Below are 19,645 nucleotides of genomic sequence, written 5' to 3'. Positions count from 1 at the left end.
TTTGGTACAGTGTAAGTTGAGAAAACCGGACAGCTTTCGGACCGAGGTTTTTGTTCGGTTTTCTCAGTGGTCCGGTATTCTCAATGTCCCCTTCAGCTATTCAGGATCCTATATACTGAGCAATAACTTACAAAGGATGCTGAAGGTATATTTTCATGATCATGAGTAAGTATATTGCTTCGTAAAGAAATGATAAAAATTCTATACAATATGTTTTAATTGTTTTGTCCCATTATTGCATATAAATACAATAAAATTTTGGATTTAAACGAACAGCAGTTACCTCATAACGATAAAGTCCGATTACACCCGCATATGTTTACATTTGGGTAATGGATAATGATTTAACGAACATAGTTTACTTTGTTTGTTTATAATAATGCCCCAATTGTAAATATTGCCTATACCATATTTGTCAGATAAAGATTTTTAAAGTAGGTCTCGGCAAAGTTTCACTGTCTTTAACTAATTTAAATTTGTCACTTATAAGACAGCTCTAGTCAATTTCTTTTAGGCCATGGAATAGAACTTAGCGCTGATAAATGTCATTTCCGTTGCGTTGTCATTTTGGGAAATGAATATACAAAAAGCAATGCAGTATAATAATATTCTATTTTTCATTCATACTGATTTTAACTTGTCAATTTCTCGTGCATTTTGGCATTTATATAAAACGGTAACAGCTATACCTTACAATGAATCAAACTGTAAAAAGAGACATAATTAACTAATCAGATAATCATTGTTCCGTTACCGCTCAGCGTATTAGACACAACCAATTAATAAGTCCATTTTTGAATTATAACATACTTTAAGGGCATGACTGGTGTCATGTCCGGGGTCCGTACTCGACAGCGAAAGCTGCTTTTTGTGCCCGAAAGGGCGGATGGACCCTCATTAAGCATTAACAACATACATACACACCTTCGTCGTCCGGTATTGTCAGGGTAATTGTCTATATAATGGACTTTGTAGTCCCCTTTCAACCATCCGATATTCGGTTTTTACAGATTCCGGTATTGTCAATGTTTAATACAATAGTTTAATGAAGGGAAAATTTGGGACTGAATTATTCGTCCGGTATTTAGAGAGTTCCGATTTTCTCAGCGTCAGGTTTTCTCAAATTTCACTGTATTTGTTTACAAGTTTGTATTTGGGGAGAAATTAAGAATTAATTTATCTGAAACATTACATTAATAGAGAAGTAACTGTTACTTCAACAGTCATATTTTCCCCTTGTTAGTTTTATGTTGAAAGATACAAGTTAATAAACTGTTATTTAAAGCACTTCTCTGTTTATTTTCTTAAAGTTTTAGCTTCTTTTGAATTTGTTTAGACCATCCAGACAATTTTCAGTGTTTACAGTTTTATGTAAATTGGCTAGCTTGTTATCCAATGGCTACACTGAGATAATACATAGTCACTGGTTGACCTAGTTTGCACAAAAGAACATGTGGTTTTGTTTGTGATACTGTTTGTGAGCAGTTGACCTAGCAATGAATGGAAAAGGTGTGGCTAAATGTTCCGCTATGAAAAACCGGAAAAGTCCATGTCTTATTGGACCATCAGAAGATGCTTTTAATATAGGACCATCTGACAATTTTTACTGGACCATACCTTTAAATTTGTCAGTTATGTAATGTCTTATTGGACAATGTCTTATTAAACAATATAATACTGAGACATTTAATCATGGCTTAAGTAACTAACCATGTCAAAGCTTGGAAGTTTTTGTCTTGGTGGGAAAAAAGAAACTACACAAAACAAACAAATACACAACAAACCATGATATATTTAAATAGTTTATTAGGCATAAATGAAAAGTGATTAAAAAGTATGGATATAACTTTATTAAAAGCAACATACATGTATATCAAATGATTATTACATTATTCGTTGACTAGTTTGTTCTAACAAAATTAATTGAACCTGAAAATTATCTTCTTTCTTCCCCTGTTATAAAAATATGATATTTGTATATATGTGTGATTCTAGTTACTCTTGATACATATTTAAATCTGTGAATCAACTGACCCAATATGTTTTTCCCCGCCTATGTAAAATAGCTAACCCACTATAAAAGATTTGTTTAAATGATAAATCTAATGTAGATAAAGTCCATTTTCTAGGAATTTTTCACAATTTCATAGGCCATTTCAATATTAATTAACATTTAGCCAGCTCACATGAAGGTAATCTAACCATGGGACAAGTGAAGGTCAATTTCCAACGATGGTACATCTGTGCCAATAGATCAGGATGTTATTATAGCTTGTAATTATAGGCAAATAAGTGTCAACTTCTTGCATTTTTTTTGTGTAAATAAAAAACAAGGCTCTCAATGCTCAGTAAGATTGCATCTGTAGAAATGGCTGAATCTGTGATAAGCCTGGCTTTGAATGTGGAACATTCCATTTTAAGTTTAAGGGAGTTCCAGGCAAAACTAAAAAAAATATATTCCTTCTGTACCTCTTTCTTCCAAACATCAAAACAAATCCTTGTACCTTCATTGACAAGCAAAAATTTAGTACAAAAATATACATCAATCTGTGATCAACACGTTAAAAAACGATAAAGAAAAAAAAAATCAAATAATAAACGTCATAAATGTTTACGTAGAAATGCTGTCTAATGAATAAAATTATGGCAATACATATAAGGGAAAAAATTTCTCACACATCTCATTTATGCATGGCAAATTTCTGGTTGAGGAAGACTTCCAATGTTTGTTCATACCTTTGTATAATATTTGTTATATTACCTAACCCCAGTAACAAAGTGTCTTACATCACAAGTTTAAGGCCAAGCCAGTTTGTAAACACACAGTCTGACCTTATGTTATACAGCTGGATGCTCAACTTTACCTTTTCTGATATCAACACCCCTCAATATAATAATTGACTATCCCAATTCTTCATTTCATAAAAATTCAGTGAGAATAAAAGTTAAAAATAACTAGGCCTCTTAAAATAAAAACCACCAATATTATGTATAACAACTTTTGACTGTTATTCTTCACACCTATTCCAAGGCCAAAACAATATCACTGAATTTTTGGTCATTTCCTTACATTGACAATTAACATTTCATTTGCCTGTGAAGACCATCCTGCTATTAACTTAATAGCATGCTTCTTTTTTACTCCAGGTTTAACTGTTCAGAATAGCAATCAATTGAAATTATTTACAAATATATTTACACTAAAAGCTATTAAATATCATAGCGTTTAAAATGAAAAACAACTAATAAATAAAAAGCTATAAACAGGTTAACAAACAGGTAAAATATTTGGAGATTTCACATCAGATTGATTAAAAATAAACAAACAAACTTAACATTTCATTCATACACACTCAAAATATTGTACATTATGTACCTCAGGTACACAAGAATTAAATCACAGTGGAACGTTACACTTTATACTGTACAAAAATTGATATTTTTGTCCATATTAACTCTTATATAATATCACAGAAAATCAGTGTTACTGTGTTAAATGCAAATTGATATCACAAAAATTTTATAAAAATAAATCAACTATTGTGTTCAATGTAACGATATAGTACCATGATAAATTTACCATGAAGGAAAAATAAAATGTAACTTTAGTGCAGTAATGGGATAACTCATATAATTTTATTGGAGTTAACCTGTTACTACACCAAGTGACACTAAATGTTTATATGATGAAACCATTATTAAATAGAAAACAAATCTACCAGAATAACTATCATCATGATTCATTGACTGGCTCGTAAAAGATGGCCAGTTTAGAACAATTTCCTATACTAAAGACACTTGCAAATAAAAATAATAACAATCATTAATATAATTATGTACCTATTTTGAAAAAATTAAGTATGTATGACAAAAGTTTTTTACACTCTTGATTCTGTATCTAAATTCTAAAGACATTAAAAGAATATCTGTACATGTGATACATATAATGTCTTGCATGTATAAATTACATATATATCAAAAATTATTTCATTTAAAATGCAATGGCAACTTCCGTGGCTGCATTGACCAAATTACAGGCTGGGTGAACTGTAATTCCATTTTTCTAAACTAAACTAAACTTACTAAATAATTAAAATATTGTAAATAAATATACAAGTAGAATATTCTTATTTATAAAGAATGATTATAATGATTACATTATGCTATATAATTATACAATAATTATAATAACAAGCATTTTAACAATTGTGACACAGATCAAACATTATCATTTAAATATTCATAAAAACCCTGCAGATCAATGTTGAATAGTTGTACTTTAGGTTAATTCTTGTGTTGCAACTTTAACCAACAGTGTATAATAAATAATGTTACTTTTCAGAATTACTATTGGAAGAAGACCCCTTCAGTGAATCATTTTCCGGGCAAGTACCCCATAGCTAGAAAATTTCATCACACAAAAAAACTCGATTTACTTATTGTGATTAAAAAGCTACAAAAAATGCATACTGAGCAAGCTAGTTATATGACAGATCAATGTTAATTAGTTTCTAAGCACTACTTTAAAGTTTAAACAAGGCTATTTCTTGTCTTAATATGTGCCTTTTAGAGCATCATATCAGGGACAAGACTTCCACTACCTAGAGAGTGCTATCACAAAAAAAATCAATTTACCTGTAGGGATTTGAACCCACAAATATACATACTGAGCAAGCTGGTTATATGGCTATTAGCTATGACTGGATATAAAATATACAATGTTATATGTACAAAATTGCACTTCATGTCATTTGATTAGGCATGGACAAACATGAAAAATATCCTTAATTGAGACAATGATTTCTTGATACATATAATCAGTTCAATAAAAACAAACGCTTTTCTTTAGCTAGTGACATTTGTCTTCTTCAGAAAATTTTTTATATGTTCTTAATAGCTTGGTTTGGTAAATTTAAACTGGAAATATTATTTGTCAAACAGCCAGAATATCTTGTCTGTTCTTTAAGAAACTGCATATCATTAAAGTTTGAGGGACTGGACTTCTGTCATTATGCATGATTTGTATGCATTTCTTTTCATATCATTAACTGAAACATATATATTAGAATGACTACCAAGAAAGATATAGCTATTAGATAAAAAAAAAACACAGGATTAGATTCTCTATATAAGAAACCTTCACTCTCAAACCCCTAGATTTTGTTTGTCTCTTTTTTTTTCTCTTCAGTTTGCTTTTGGAACAGGAAAGATTATGTGATAAAAAGAACCCAAATGACTTTAAATAACCTTGCAACACTAAAGTTAAGTCCAAAACAGCATTTGAACCAAAAGCAGTGGAAATACAATTAGTGACATAGATTATTCAGCTTTTGAGTCTCCTCCAACTTGTGAATTATTATATAATCAGAGCATGTAAATACTTTTGAATTCCTAACAAAAACAGTCTTACTTTGCAGACAGCCCCAAAAGCTTCAACTATGAAGATAATTATTAATTTCTTAAAAATATGTTTAATAATAGCATCCCTGCTAGCACAATTCTCTTATACATGTACATTGTATCATTTCCATTACCTTATGAAATAAATACAATTAAATATCAGATCAAATACCGCAAAACTTTACATACAAACATAACATTGCACAATAAATATAACTGCATAGTTTTTTGTTCAGACATTTAAGTCCCAGACAACCTATTAGTTTCTAATACAGAAAAATATTACCACAGAAACTGACCAGAGCCGGAATGGTTTTTAAGCATAGGATGAAATCTGAATAAAAGTTTATAGAGCCAAAATATCTTGTCTGTTCTGGAAGACATGAAATTGCTTAAAAGTTTGAGCAACTATACCTTTGTCAATAAACATGATTTGTATGCATTTCCTTACATTTCAGCAACTGATGCATATATATTAGAAACGGGGGCTTCAGGTTTTTGCATTTTAACTTGCACATTTCCTGTAGATATCATCTTGTAATTTTAACCCTTTGTGAGTGAAGGTAAACTCTAAAATGCTCCTTGGAACATTATTTCAGGCACAGACATGTGCCAGGTTAATAATAACAAACACAACTTTTATGCCAACAGGATAACTTCCCTGCAATTAAGAATTAACTGTCCAAACCGGGACTCAAACCTAAAAGAGGTGTGTGGTACACCATCAGCAAATGTAGGCACTAAGCCACTGTGGCTCTAATTTGACACCTATATTAATACATTCATCAACTGTCCACTTCTACAAAAGTTGCAGGAAACATTCCCCTATGTCCATTTATAACTCCCCATCTCCAATCCTCCGCTCCCTCCACTAGGTCTTGAACCACAAACCTGTCTCCCGCATGGAAGGTCAACTCATTGTCAGCTTCTCCACTGAAGTCATATAATGCCACACCATATACCTCTGTTACCTCTTCATGATCTGGCTCAGAAGCTGTAGGACCTGTTGGAAATTCACAAACAAAATGATGCCGTTAAAAGGTTTGATTTTTGTTAAATTGCAAACTAAATATTTAAATATTTCCAGAGTAAAAGCTCTTGTAACATGTGATTTGGGTGAAGATATGTGATTTCCATATTAAAAGATGATTCCTCGGGTAATATGACTGGATGACTGACAATTTACTACCCTTCCCCTACCAAATATTGACATCCCTCACCAAATGCTGGCACCTATCCCTCACCAAATGCTGGCACCTCTCCTCCCACCAAATATTGACCTCTCCTCCCCTCAACCAGACCAGAAATCCAGAGACTAATGCAAAGATGTGTAAGATTCTTTTTCCAACTGTTGTAGTTGAGGGGGTAAAAAATATGTTATAAACAAAAACAATTTTCCAATTACAAATAACACACAATAAAAGCTAGGCCACTGAAGTGTTTTACAGATGTTTAAGGAACTGTCAAATATATCAAAGTAAAGTTCACTTTGTAAAAATGACATAAGTGACCAAAAAGGCATAAATACTTAAATCATCAGTAAAAAGGTCCTTGTTATTTTTTCATAATACATGAACTTCTTTTTCATTTAAATAATTCACAAGCAACAATAAAGAATTACCTGTTTCAGTAATATCAACTTTGACATCAACAAAAGCAGATGGAAACATTCCAGTTTTCCCGCCAATTTTTCCTTTTAACCAATCGGCACTTATTCTTTCAATAATTTCAATATTGTCCCCTTCATTAAACTCTAAGTCATCCATAGATTGTGCTGGGTAATCATACAATGCTATACAATAAGGGGTCACTGATTTTGAGGTTGCCATGGAAACAGGGTCTTGAAAATGTTGCGCATGGGAGTCAAGTCTAGAAGCACCCGTTGATGAATCAGTCTGAAAAATAATGTTAAATTTGCCATATTCAGACCTTATGTTACCAAGTCACTTAACAATGGACAGATTGCCTTAAGTATTAGCTCCATATGGATGGCAACAGGTTCAAGGTACAGTACATATTATGATATATTCACTCGTGATGATAAGTGATGAAAGAAAATAGAATTTTAAACTATTCTTCTTCCACTGCTCTTACATTTATAGGCAAATTGGCAGTACATTTTGGATAAACAGGTAAATATTGGTACAGGCTTCAGCAGAATTCATTACACAGTAGCCAAACACAATCACTTCTGTTAATCATTTTACACACAAGTGGTCCCATGGGCAGAAACAACAATTTTCTGTTAACTTACTGGATGACTTATTCATAAGTTATATGCATTCTTGTCTACTGTGGAACATTAGGAGAACTTGAACACAACTATTTACCTACAATGGTCAAAATTAAGACCTTTCCAGATCCAGATTTTTTATTCATTGGTTGGTCAAATGCACAACAACAATATCACAAACAAAACCGTATATGCTTTAGGCTTACAAGAGTTTGGCAATTGGATAGCCAGTTTGCTAGTTTCAATAAAATTGTAAATACTAGAAAGGTCCATTTGATTATCAGTGTAAATATTTTCCAGAATTAAATGAAATGAAGTAGTTCTAGGTTAATCAACAATCACCTGGGTATAATGATCTTCATCACCCCACATTGATAAAGTTGCTGTCAGTTTATCTTCTACTTTTGTTTCTGTGAAGTTGTCTCCCTTGGCATCACTGTCACCACTAGACAAGGGAGACAATCCATGAGGAACATGGTCTACAAACTGGACAGGAAATTGACCTTTCCTGACCCCTATCTCCCCATACAGCCACTCACCATTAACCATATGTGTAACCTTGATAGTTTCACCTGCCTTGAATAAATGGAACAAGACATCATGAGCTAGTTATAATCTTTTTACCAATTATGAAAAGCACAGAAAACATTACACCATAATAACCAATGCAAAATGTTGTGGGTTTTTTGGGTTTTTTGCACTGAAATCAATTTTAACCCCTTCTCCTACTTTAAGGCCCATTAAGCCTAAAAAATGCTTAAGCTTTTATTTTTTGGTGTCCTGTTAAAGCTACTCATTGTTCATATAGCTATATAGTCACCATTTGCTTCTTTATTTTGGCATATTTGTACTGTTACAAACATATGTCTTATTTTGTACGAAAGTCAGAATACCACTTTGTTTACACTTTTCTACCTTTATCACAAATTGTTTCACATATAACACAATGAATGTGTTGACTATTCCTTCAGAAAGAAACATTTATTTACTTCTGAGGCTTAATGTGCCTTTAAATCAGTGATTTAAATGCAGCTTATGTATCTTGTAATTGCAAGATGACGTAAATGGCATAAATGGTTAAGGATGACAGAAAATGGCAAAACTTAAGTTACTTAGAATTACCTTGTTTCACGGCAAATATATAAAGTATATGGACATTTTAAGGTTTAAATTCTGGACAAAGTAGATTAGCAGGTTCTGGTTTCAACTGACTAGCCCATTATTACATATACCTGAAAATTTAGATCCCCATCTTCACCTTCAAAGTCAAAAATAGCCTTTACATAACTTCCTGTATCCTTTTCTTCCTCTTCTGGTAACTCTTCAATAATTTCAACAAATGACAAGGGAAACAACCCAACATGTCCATTGATCTCCCCTTTTCTCCACTCCAGTCCAACCTTTTCAATAAGTCTTATAACATCCCCTTCCTCAAAGACAAGGTCATCAGGACCCTCTCCATCAAAGTCAAACCGTGCCCTACATCTTGGTCCATGGCCTATCGTATCGGGCTTTTCTGCACTGGCATCGTAAAACATTTCTGCGGAGTCATTCGAAGAGTTGTCATCCTCAACTTTCTAGAACGGATAGATTGATTTTTCTAGTTTTATTCCATACAGATTATATACGTGTATTATAAGTGACATGTTCTGTGAGAAGTTCAACTCTTGAGGAACTGGAGGTGATATGTCATTGCTAGCTTATATTACTGGTAGGTATTTTTATATTGAAATCCATTAAACTTTGAACTGATTAATAAAAATTCAAAGATGGGTAAACCCATTTCACAAATTCAGCAGGTAAATAATTAGGTAATACAAGTCCATACAAAATTACAATTAATGGAAGGTTCTTTAAATTGCAAGATATTTTAACATAGGAAAATGTTATCAGGTCCTAAAATCTGCTAACATGCTTAAATATAGTTGGTTTTAAAATAGGATTCCTTAATTCGTTCACACAGACAAAATGATGAAGATTCCAATAAACCTTCCAAAATGCTTCATCTAAAATCATTGAATGCTTGAAGCATAATAGAAGCCACTTAGAAAATAGCTTATTGACTATTCTAGCATACAATGTACAAATGTCCAGATACATGCATGTTTATGAAAAATCACACATAGACTATTAAGCTAAAATGTCCCCATATTTCTCATTGCTTCAAAGAATGGAGTGGGCATCAACAAAAATTAACTGTATAGTTTTCTCTCTATTTTTACTGCTTACCTCTCCAGGGAATGGCATCTTAACTTTGACGAAATCTTGAGGAAACATCCCTTCTCTCTCATCAACTTTACCCAGTATCCAGTCACCATCCACTCTTTTTACGAGGATTATTAACTCACCAGTCTGTAACAAGAAGACAAATATAGTTCCTAACATAAGGTCAATATTGATTGTGTATAAAACAATTCATCAAGTAAGGTTATTATTACATGAAAGCAGTACACTGGTTAAGAATGTAAATATATTTATTAATGCTTGAATTTCTAACGATATCCTCATGAAATTGATTAGAAATTTTCACAAAATTTAGCCTCTTACTCATTTGCTTTCTTTTTATTTTAATAATCCTAAGGTTGTAACACTTCAGACCTCTCAAATCTAAGGCATGTATCAGATTTAAGACCTTTCAAATCTTAGGCATTATCAGACTTCATACCTCTAAAATCTAAGGTACATATCAGACTTCAGACCTCTCAAACCAAAGGCAAACACTTCATCAAATTAACACAGCAAACATGTATAAGAGCAACTTAAAACACTTTCATGCTATATAAAACAATCTCAAAATCTTGAGAAAGATTACTTTAAAACTAAGTTCATCATCATGTTGAGCTGTATAATCGTGTACAGCTATCCCATGAGGAACTTGCATCATATGGTAGTACAGGGGATGACCAGGCTTTGGTCGTGATGGCAACGAGGGTAAATTCTTCTTTCCTGGACTTGGACCTTGAGCTTTCTGTGATGCAGATTTTTGTGGTGGACTTCTGAAAACATATTAAGCAGCGTCACAACAAAACCAACGTAATGCGTTTGCGACCAGCATGGATCCAGACCAGCCTGCTCATCCACGCAGTCTGGTCAGGATCCATGCTGTTCGCTTACAAACCCTATAACAAGTAGAGAAACTGATAGCAAACAGCATGAATCCTGATCAGACTGCGCGGATGCGCAGGCTGGTCTGGATCCATGCTGGTCGCAAACCCATTATGTTGGTTTTGTCATGACGCGGCTCATTTGATTGATTATAAATGTCTATTCTTGCAATAAAGTACAGATCTGCTCTTTTGTTGGGTTGTCAAGAAAGGACAATATAAATTTTCTAACTTTACTGGAGAATGACCAGACAAAAGGCACCATGTCATAAAATATCTTAAACGCTGGAGTTGAATTCTTTACATAACTGATATGAGCAACACATGATAAATATACCTTATAATATAGAATATAACAGAGAAAATCTTGCAAATACATATTCTGAATAACTGGAGAAATTCCTCGTGAAAAATATATATCTTATTTAATCAATAACAGTAAATATATTAACAATCTAAATATCAAAACTTTAACCTTACTTCTTCAATACTTCATTATCTGAAAAAAGTTGTAAATGTACAAATTGTGTACTCAAGGTTTTAAAGCAGCATGCCCCCAGATTTATGTTAATTTTTATAAAAATTTGTAAAATGTAATTAACAGTAAAAATTTTTAAAAGTAAACAAAGACAGTAATTTACATATTGAAAACGACACATTAAATCCGAGTAAATTACCAAATAAATCTAAAAATGTGCAACAAAGGTCCTTACTTCGTTAGTCACACAGTAGAAATATGGTGATAAATACTGTAAAATCGGTCATTCAGTCCATCTTATTTGTCAATTATTACTTGAATTGTAATTATTTTCACTTTTCTTAAACTCTTAGTACATTTTTCATAAGACTGATGTTCTTGAACATGCTTGGCTCATCTGAAGGCATGTAGCTTTAAGTTGGACAATGATTTAGTACTCACTGTTTTACAGGCATTGACATTGGTCTTTGAGGTCTTCCCTCTGGCTTTGGAGGTCTAATCTTCACTATATCTTCATCATGTTCATCTGAAATGAAAATCAAGTTTTTCTATTTCCTTTTATGTATAGACAGGGTTTAAGACATAACAAGAGCTCTACATGCTGTGTTAATGCTTGTCATTAAAATTTTTTAGTTTTATGTCCTTTGTCTGAAAACTCCATTATATCATGATAAGCAAGTACATGTATATAAAGTTCCATGTTGTTAACTTTTAAAATGTTTGAAAAGTAGTCTACATTGAAGTTTTTGCACTAAGATAATAGTCTGATCAGGATCCATGCTGTCCGCTATCAGTTTCTCTACTTGTTATAGGGTTTGTAAGCGAACAGCATGGATCCTGACCAGACTGCGCAGGCTGGTCTGGATCCATGCTGGTCACAAACCCATTATGTTGGTTTTGTCATGGCGCGGCTCATATATAAGCTTGCTAGATCATTTCTTAAGAATCCAACAACTTACTTCACTCAGAGAGTGATTCTATCTCAGATACATGAACTACTGTGATATCATTATAATCAATTCTCATGTTTTCCTTGTATAAACTTAACTATTTATTTCTTATTAACACGCAAAACATCCAGTTTAATGCTTAAATGTTTAGTATTGTCAAATCTAGGAAAAAGAATTTGCATTTTATTTTCTGTTGGGTTTAACGTCGCACCATCATGGTAAAGGTCATATGGCAACTTTCCAGCTTTACTGGTGAGGAATACAGATGCATGTTCGTGCATTATTTCAGGCATGAACATGCACCTAAGTAGGACCACCAATGTTACATAAGCTAACTGGGAAGCATCCTCACATGAAAGTCCCTGGCTGATTCAAAGCCAGGAGAGGCAAGTGGTTTGAAGTCAAAGATTTTCAACACTCTGCCATGGACGCCCCTGAAATATTTGTATCTCCTGCTTTTCAATGCGGTTTTAAAATATATCAGTGAAATATATGTCACATGACAATGTTTGAAACTAAAAAAAAGTATAGAATCATGGATTAATGACAGTGATGTGTAACATCCTTACTTTATAAGATTACAATTATAAAGAATGGAAGGCGGTACCTTTGTGTGCAGGAGGTGGGCCTGGACGAGGTGGTTTTTTCACATCATCTTCACCAGAATCTCTATGAACAGAACCGGAAAACCTGCGAACTGGTGCAGCTGTAATGTAGTGAAATGTTTGCAAGGTCTAAGATTTTTTTGATTTTTTTGCCATGGAATAACATTAATGAATTCACAGCATTAAACATTTTATGAAACATTAAATTTTTCGGGGCGTCCGTGGCCGAGTGGTTAAGGTCGTTGACTTCAAACCACTTGCCCCTCACCGCTGTGGGTTCGAATCCCGACAGGGACTTTGGATTCTTTCATGTGAGGAAGCTATCCAGCTAGCTTACGGAACGTCGGTGGTTCTACTCAGGTGCCCGTTCGTGCCTGAAATAATGCACGGAGGGGCACCTGAGGTCTTCCTCCACCAGTAAAGCTGGAATGTCGCGATATGACCTATACTGTGTCGATGTGACGTAAAACCCAAAACAAAAAAAACAAAAACAAAAAAAACAAGAGGGCCATGATGGCCCTGAGGTCGCTCACCTGTATATAGGCCCCCCCCCCTCCCCGGGCCAATTTTTACCCAAGGGCTTTTATTTGTTTATTTGAACAGACTTGGTAGACACCCATAAGAAGATGTTTCATGCTAAACATCTAAGTTCTAGCTCATTGGGTTTTTTAAAAGAAGATTTTTAAAGTTTTTACTATACACATATAGTTAAAAACAATGACACCCCTGGGGCAGGGCCAGTTTTGACCCCAGGGCTTTTATTTGAACAAACTTTGTAGATATTTACTTAAAGATGTTTCATGCTTAATATCTAAACTCTAGCTCTTTGAGTTCTTTAAAAGAAGATTTTTTAAGTTTTTACTATATGCATATAGGGAAAATCAATGACCCCCTGGGGCGGTGCCAATTTTGACCCCAGGGCTTTTATTTAACAAACTTGGTAGACACTCATTAGAAGATGTTTCATGCTAAATATCTTAGCTCTAGCTCTTTAGGTTCTTTAAAAGAAGACTTTTTAAGTTTTTACTATATGCATATAGGGAAAATCTATGACCCCCTGGGGCGGGGTCAATTTTGACCCCAGGGCTTTTATTTGAACAAACTTGGTAGACATTCACTAGAAGATGTTTCATGCCAAATATCTAAGCTCTAGCTCTTATGGTTCTTTAAAAGAAGATTTTTTAAGTTTTTACTATATTCATATAGGGAAAATCAATGACCCCCAAGGGTGGGGCCAATTTTGACCCCAGGGCTTTTATTTGAACAAACTTGGTGGACACTCACTAGAAGATGTTTCATGCTTAATATCTTAGCTCTAGCTCTTTGGGTTCTTTAAAAGAAGATTTTTTAAGTTTTTACTATATGCATATAGGGAAAATCAATGACCCCCTGGGGCGGGGCCAATTTTGACCCAGGGCTTTTATTTGAACAAACTTGGTAGACATTCACTAGAAGATGTTTCATGCTAAATATCTAAGCTCTAGCTCTTACGGTTCTTTAAAAGAAGATTTTTTAAGTTTTTACTATAAGCATATAGGGAAAATCAATGACCCCCGGGGCGGGGCCAATTTTGACCCCAGGGCTTTTATTTGAACAAACTTGGTAGACACTCACTAGAAGATGTTTCATGCCAAATATCTTAGCTCTAGCTCTTTGGGTTCTTTAAAAGAAGATTTTTCAAGTTTTTACTATATGCATATAGGGAAAATCAATGACCCCCCGGGGCGGGGCCAATTTTGACCCCAGGGCTTTTATTTGAACAAACTTGGTAGACACTCACTAGAAGATGTTTCATGCCAAATATCTAAGCTCTAGCTCTTAGGGTTGTTTAAAAGAAGATATTTAAAGATTTTTCTTTCGGTTGCAATGGCAACCAGAGTTCTGCATGGAATTAAATTCTTTGAACAATTTTTAAAGGTGATCACCAAAGGAACATTCCTGTGAAGTTTGGATGAAATTGGCTCAGTGGTTTATGAGGAGATGTCATATAAAGCAAAAGTTTACGGACGGACGACGGACGGACGACGGACGGACGGACGGACGGACGCCGGACGAAAAGCGATCACAAAAGCTCACCCTGTCACTTTGTGACAGGTGAGCTAAAAAATGAAACATTTAATCCCAATGCCTGCATATAACAATCGGGCCATAATCCATATCAACTATCTTTTCTCTTCCATGCCTCATAATATATGAAATTTAGACCAACAAAGAGTATACATGTAAATGCACTTTACCAGCACATAGAAACAGACCAGAAGTTCCTGTAGATAGCATATTTGATATAAGCAACAGCTTATCAGGAACAAAGTTGAAGGGCTGTTCTTATTTGTTCATCAATCTTTTGCTTGTCTGCTTCATATTTAGGGCTACCACCCCCAAAACCCTGCTTTTTCTACATCATCCCCCATTGATTTAATAAATAAATGGCCACCATATTTCAATTTCAGACATGTTCTATAAGCACATACTGGTAAAGTGCATTCTACCACAGAATCGTAAATAGTTAACTTCTAATTTTTTACACTTATTAAAATTTTCATAGTAAAAAACTACTTTCTAATTTTTCAAGAATTTTTTTTTTTAATTCTGGGGGTCTACTGACCCTAAACCCTAAATAAGCATATCACATTAAACATGCTGATAATTAGAATAACTTTCACCTGTAGGTCTGTCTGGCTTTTCTTTGGCTGTTACAAACTCCTCATCATCCGAAGAGTCTAAAGATTTTCGCGGGGATTTCATTGGAGGTGGAGGCCTGTGAATCGGTTTTGGAGGGCTATCATTTTCCATTTCAGACTTTGGAAACACTGACACACCAAAAGGAACCTGTGACAATGGCTTTTTGTCACATACATCGTCTTCACTATCATGTTTTTTGCCATGATTGTCCATCTCAGGTGCCGGAGGTTTGACTGGTGGTCTTCCAAGAGGCCTAGATGGCTGGCCAGATTTGTCGCGCTTTGGTCCTGCACTTGGTAATGGAGGCCGGGAAACAGGAGGGACGATCATAGTAACCGGTCTTGATCTTGCAGCTGGTCTAGGTTTAGGTCTGACAGGTTCACTTACATTTTCTATAGATCGTGATGAATTATATGAAAGATTTTCTGACATGTTGTGTTCTTCATTTTCCACGGCTCTATGGATGTTGATCATTGAGACAGGTCTTTTGTTCGGGAGAGGTGGTTGCGTGCGATGTTTCACATCTATGGCACTGTCATCACTGAATAAATTAACTTTATCAGAATCACTTTTCTCTGTTCTACTCTCTACACTTACATTTTCTACACTACCTGTTTTAACTGATTTATTCGGACGAATAATAGTTGGTCTCTTCGTCATTGCAGGTTTAACTTGCTGTGGAACTTCATGGACAGCCTCTTTATGTACTTCATTATCATGAAATTCAGACTGGTTTTCAATGCTTTTCTTTTCCATTGCATTCTGACTGAATGTCGCTTCATGTGACTCAGTCTCAGGTGCTTTCACAGTAGACTGTGGCTTTGAAGCAATCTGTGGCTTTGGAAGAACAGAAGGTTTAGGTTTAGTTGCTGGGGGCGGTCCCTTGGATGACAGGGGTCTTGGTTTAAGAGGAACCTTTGGCCCACCGCCAGCAGTGGGACCAGATTCATCTGTTTCTTGTTTGTCACCTTGATCGACGGTTGATTTCAATTTTTTTCTCAGAAACTCTGGAACTGGATTTGCATCACTTTTATTTTCAGAGTGTTCTTTACTGCCATCCAATGAATTGTCTACATTTGAGGGTTCACTTTCATTTTTAATGTTTCTTGGTAATCTAGGTGTGGGCGAAACTTTTGGCTTAATCTCATTTGCAGAACTTGCTTCATTTTCTGTATTTGATTCAGTTTTTACTGTACTACTTGGTCTACCAGGTCTGATTATTGTGGGTCTCTTCGGTTTATTTATCACAGCATATAGTTCACTTACATCTTCAACAGTGTCAGTTTTATCCTGTAAGTCAGCAGCATTTATATTAGTGTCAACAGAGTTCTTGTGGATTTCATTTGTATCTTTTTGTGGCAGATCATTTATCTTACGAGGCACTAATGGGGATGGTAACTTGTTCATAACTGAAGGACCCTTAGGCACAGGTGGGGGTGCCCCATGGGGCATTGGTGGTGAAACCTGAGAGTCATGACTATCTAAATTGTGTTCCAGAAAATGTTCAGATATTCCCTGATGAGGCACCTTTGGTGAAACAGGGGGCCTCCCTGGTAATGGAGGAGTTCTTCCTGAGGGTACTGAAGGAGGCACATTAGGCTTTATTATAGTAGGTCTAGGCACAGGTGGTGGAGGGCCTCTTGGAACAGTTTTAATCTCCTCAGATTTTGATTCATGCACAATATCACTCTCCTCATCAACATTGGTCCTTATCACAGAATGTCTAGGCACAGGTGGGGGAGCTCCCCTTGGACTAGTATGTGCTTTATCTGGCTTTTCCACCCTTGGGGACACTCTCGGAGCTGGAGCAGGAGGGTGAGCTGGTGCAGCAAATATTTCCTTCTCTTTAGGTGAAGATGAAGGTACTAAAGCAGGTTGGATTTCTTCTTTGACATGACTGGTAGGAGATAGAGCAGGTTTTGTGCCCTTAAAATCAATCTCACTCATGGGCCGCGCACTCACTATAGTAATTTCTGGTCTCCTGAAAATAATACAATTATAAGCAAAGTTTAGTGCACACTATGTCTCACTGATAGCTAACATCAATTATACATGCATATATTAACAATGGGTATCAATATTCTGTGAATATCGATATGAAAAAATTGGACTTTAGTAAGATTCTACAAAACTTGGCTATAATTTGTTGATCTAAGTAAGGGTAGAATTATCTGATAACACTTACTTCCGTACAGCTGCATTATTTGACTTATCCGGAGCCTTAATGATACTAGATTTTGCTCTAGCCACTTCAGGGGGCCTTGAAGGTGGTGGGGGTTGAGGTTTCGATAGAGGAGGGACTTCCTGTCTGACTGGACCTGAGGGTCTAGTTGGTGGAGGCGGGGGCTGTGATCTGGAGTGCACTTCTTCTGCATCTAAAATAAAGTTCTCAAACTCAGTAAGATAATTTGAATTTTACATGACAAATCAGATTGGTGGCTATGTGTCCGCCATCATAAATGATCACATAAAATTAATGTCATCTATTGCTTGATGCAGTGAAAATAAATTACTTGTCTATAAAGTGCATTACTCTGAAAAAAATCACCATGGTCATTCTAAAATCTACACTAAATGACCTTTGAACTGTGTATGTTAAATTTTCTCAAGTGGTAGCATGGCAGAGTTTTTAACGCAACAGAGTTGTAATCTAAGGATTGCTGGCAACTTGGGTTCAAATACCGTGAGGGGCAAACTGTTGCTCTCATAATCATGAAGCCTTACCCTCATCCAGCTAGCTTACAGAACGTTGGTGGTTCTACTCAGATACCCGTTTGTGCCTGAAATAATGCACATAAGGGCACCTGAGGTTTTCCTCCACCAGTAAACTGGAATGTCGCCATATGACCTATACCGAGTGACGTAAAACCAAATTAAACAAACAAAACCTTACACCCATTGTTTGGCAATAGTTGTTTCAGGATTGATTTAAGAGTCACTGAGTGTTTCAATAAGCTTATAGCTTTCAACACAGTCTATCTATAATAAATTCACATAAATAAATTTCCTCATGATACCTATTCCTTTTTGAATGCTCAAAGTGAGTTGCTTTCCTCCAATCATCATCTTTTAAATCTTTAGAACCTATTACACTTGATATCTACCTGACAATTTTGCTAAATTTAGATTTTAAAACTTAATATATGTGATATCCTTTTATAAGCATGCTCTAGTGATGACAAGTATACCTACCGATTGTTCTGTGAGGTACTGCAGGAGGAGGGCGGACCCCTCCAGGCACCGACGGGGCTGGTCTTGAAGGTACGGGTGGACCTGAAAATATGACGAAATATTACTTTCATTCCATGTTATAACTATGAGTGGCTGAGAACATTAACATTTTACTATAACTTCATGGAAAGAATTGGGAGTTGCTCTGAATATTTTTGATTTATACGCCTACAAAAAGTCACAGACCAGACCTGATGTGTTTATAAATTTGCCTTGCCTGGCTACAGATCATATTTGAAAAATTAAAATAAACTGCTTGAAAAGAGCTGTCCGAGGATCAGCATGCACCACTATTGTTAGTATTTAAAAGGGGGCATAATTCTGATTCAGAAAAATTTTGCCTTGATATTCGACAAGTATTTTAAGCTTGACATGTCATGATGAATATCTATCATGAATTTTTTTTTTAAATGTAAGAAAATACAAGAGCTGTCAGTAGGACAGCACACTCAAATATTTTCAATGCTAATTAATTAAACAAGATAACGTAAGAATTTGCAAAGAGGAAAATTTCATTTTAAAAAAAAATTATATTTTACATTCTGTTTTAAAAGAAATTTCAACTAAAAAATAATAATAAAGCCTGTAGACAGCACTGAAAATAAAAGCTTAAAAAAAATCTGTTTGCGCTAACCATTGAAAGTTCTGTGCTATTTGCTAATCATTAGAAGTTTACATAAAATAAGTTCACCAGATTGCTAGTCAATTTACAGTTAAATTATAGGAAAGTTATATTAATAACTTCATTTAATCCACTATAATTTAGGATGTAGACAGATAACAATCAATGCCCTGAGGCACGGTTTACATTTTACATGTATACAGGTACTGTGTTTGATTTTTTTTATGTTGATTTTTTTCTAAATATTGGGAATTCAAGCTGTACATGTAATATCAGGAATGGGGATCAGTGTTGAAATATCGGGATTTTTTAAAATCCCGCCGGGATATCACATGTATGG

The 19,645-nt window shown here is 34.8% G+C and overlaps 1 protein-coding gene across 1 annotated transcript; it reads right to left on the bottom strand.

The window, feature by feature from the left end:
* Positions 1-2,052: 2,052 nt before the first annotated feature.
* On the bottom strand, positions 2,053-18,798 carry LOC132717497 (SH3 domain-containing protein 19-like). The gene is made up of 11 exons (XM_060700981.1): positions 18,645-18,798; positions 17,638-17,827; positions 15,434-17,433; positions 12,773-12,871; positions 11,657-11,741; positions 10,446-10,629; positions 9,863-9,985; positions 8,866-9,210; positions 7,976-8,209; positions 7,022-7,295; positions 2,053-6,403 (listed from the first exon to the last, which is right to left on the bottom strand). Exons 3-11 carry the CDS (start codon positions 17,397-17,399, stop codon positions 6,186-6,188), a joined length of 3,528 nt encoding a protein of 1,175 aa, XP_060556964.1. The 5' UTR covers positions 17,400-17,433; positions 17,638-17,827; positions 18,645-18,798; the 3' UTR covers positions 2,053-6,185.
* Between the last annotated feature and the right edge of the window lie 847 nt (positions 18,799-19,645).

This window comes from Ruditapes philippinarum, unplaced genomic scaffold (genome assembly GCF_026571515.1).
Source record: "Ruditapes philippinarum isolate M1 unplaced genomic scaffold, ASM2657151v2 ctg2347_1_1_1_1, whole genome shotgun sequence".
Taxonomy (NCBI): Eukaryota; Metazoa; Mollusca; class Bivalvia; order Venerida; family Veneridae; genus Ruditapes; species Ruditapes philippinarum.
Note: the sequence above shows the minus strand (reverse complement) of the source record. Positions and strands in the feature narration are given on the sequence as shown.

Excerpts from the sequence above, each read along its gene's own strand:
- LOC132717497 (XM_060700981.1), bottom strand. The coding sequence starts at position 17,399 with ATGAGTGAGATTGATTTTAAGGGCACAAAACCTGCTCTATCTCCTACC. Across the intron at positions 11,742-12,772 it reads CCCACCTCCTGCACACAAAG|ATGAACATGATGAAGATATA; the intron begins GTACCGCCTTCC and ends TTTTCATTTCAG. Across the intron at positions 7,296-7,975 it reads ATGAAGATCATTATACCCAG|ACTGATTCATCAACGGGTGC; the intron begins GTGATTGTTGAT and ends ATTATTTTTCAG.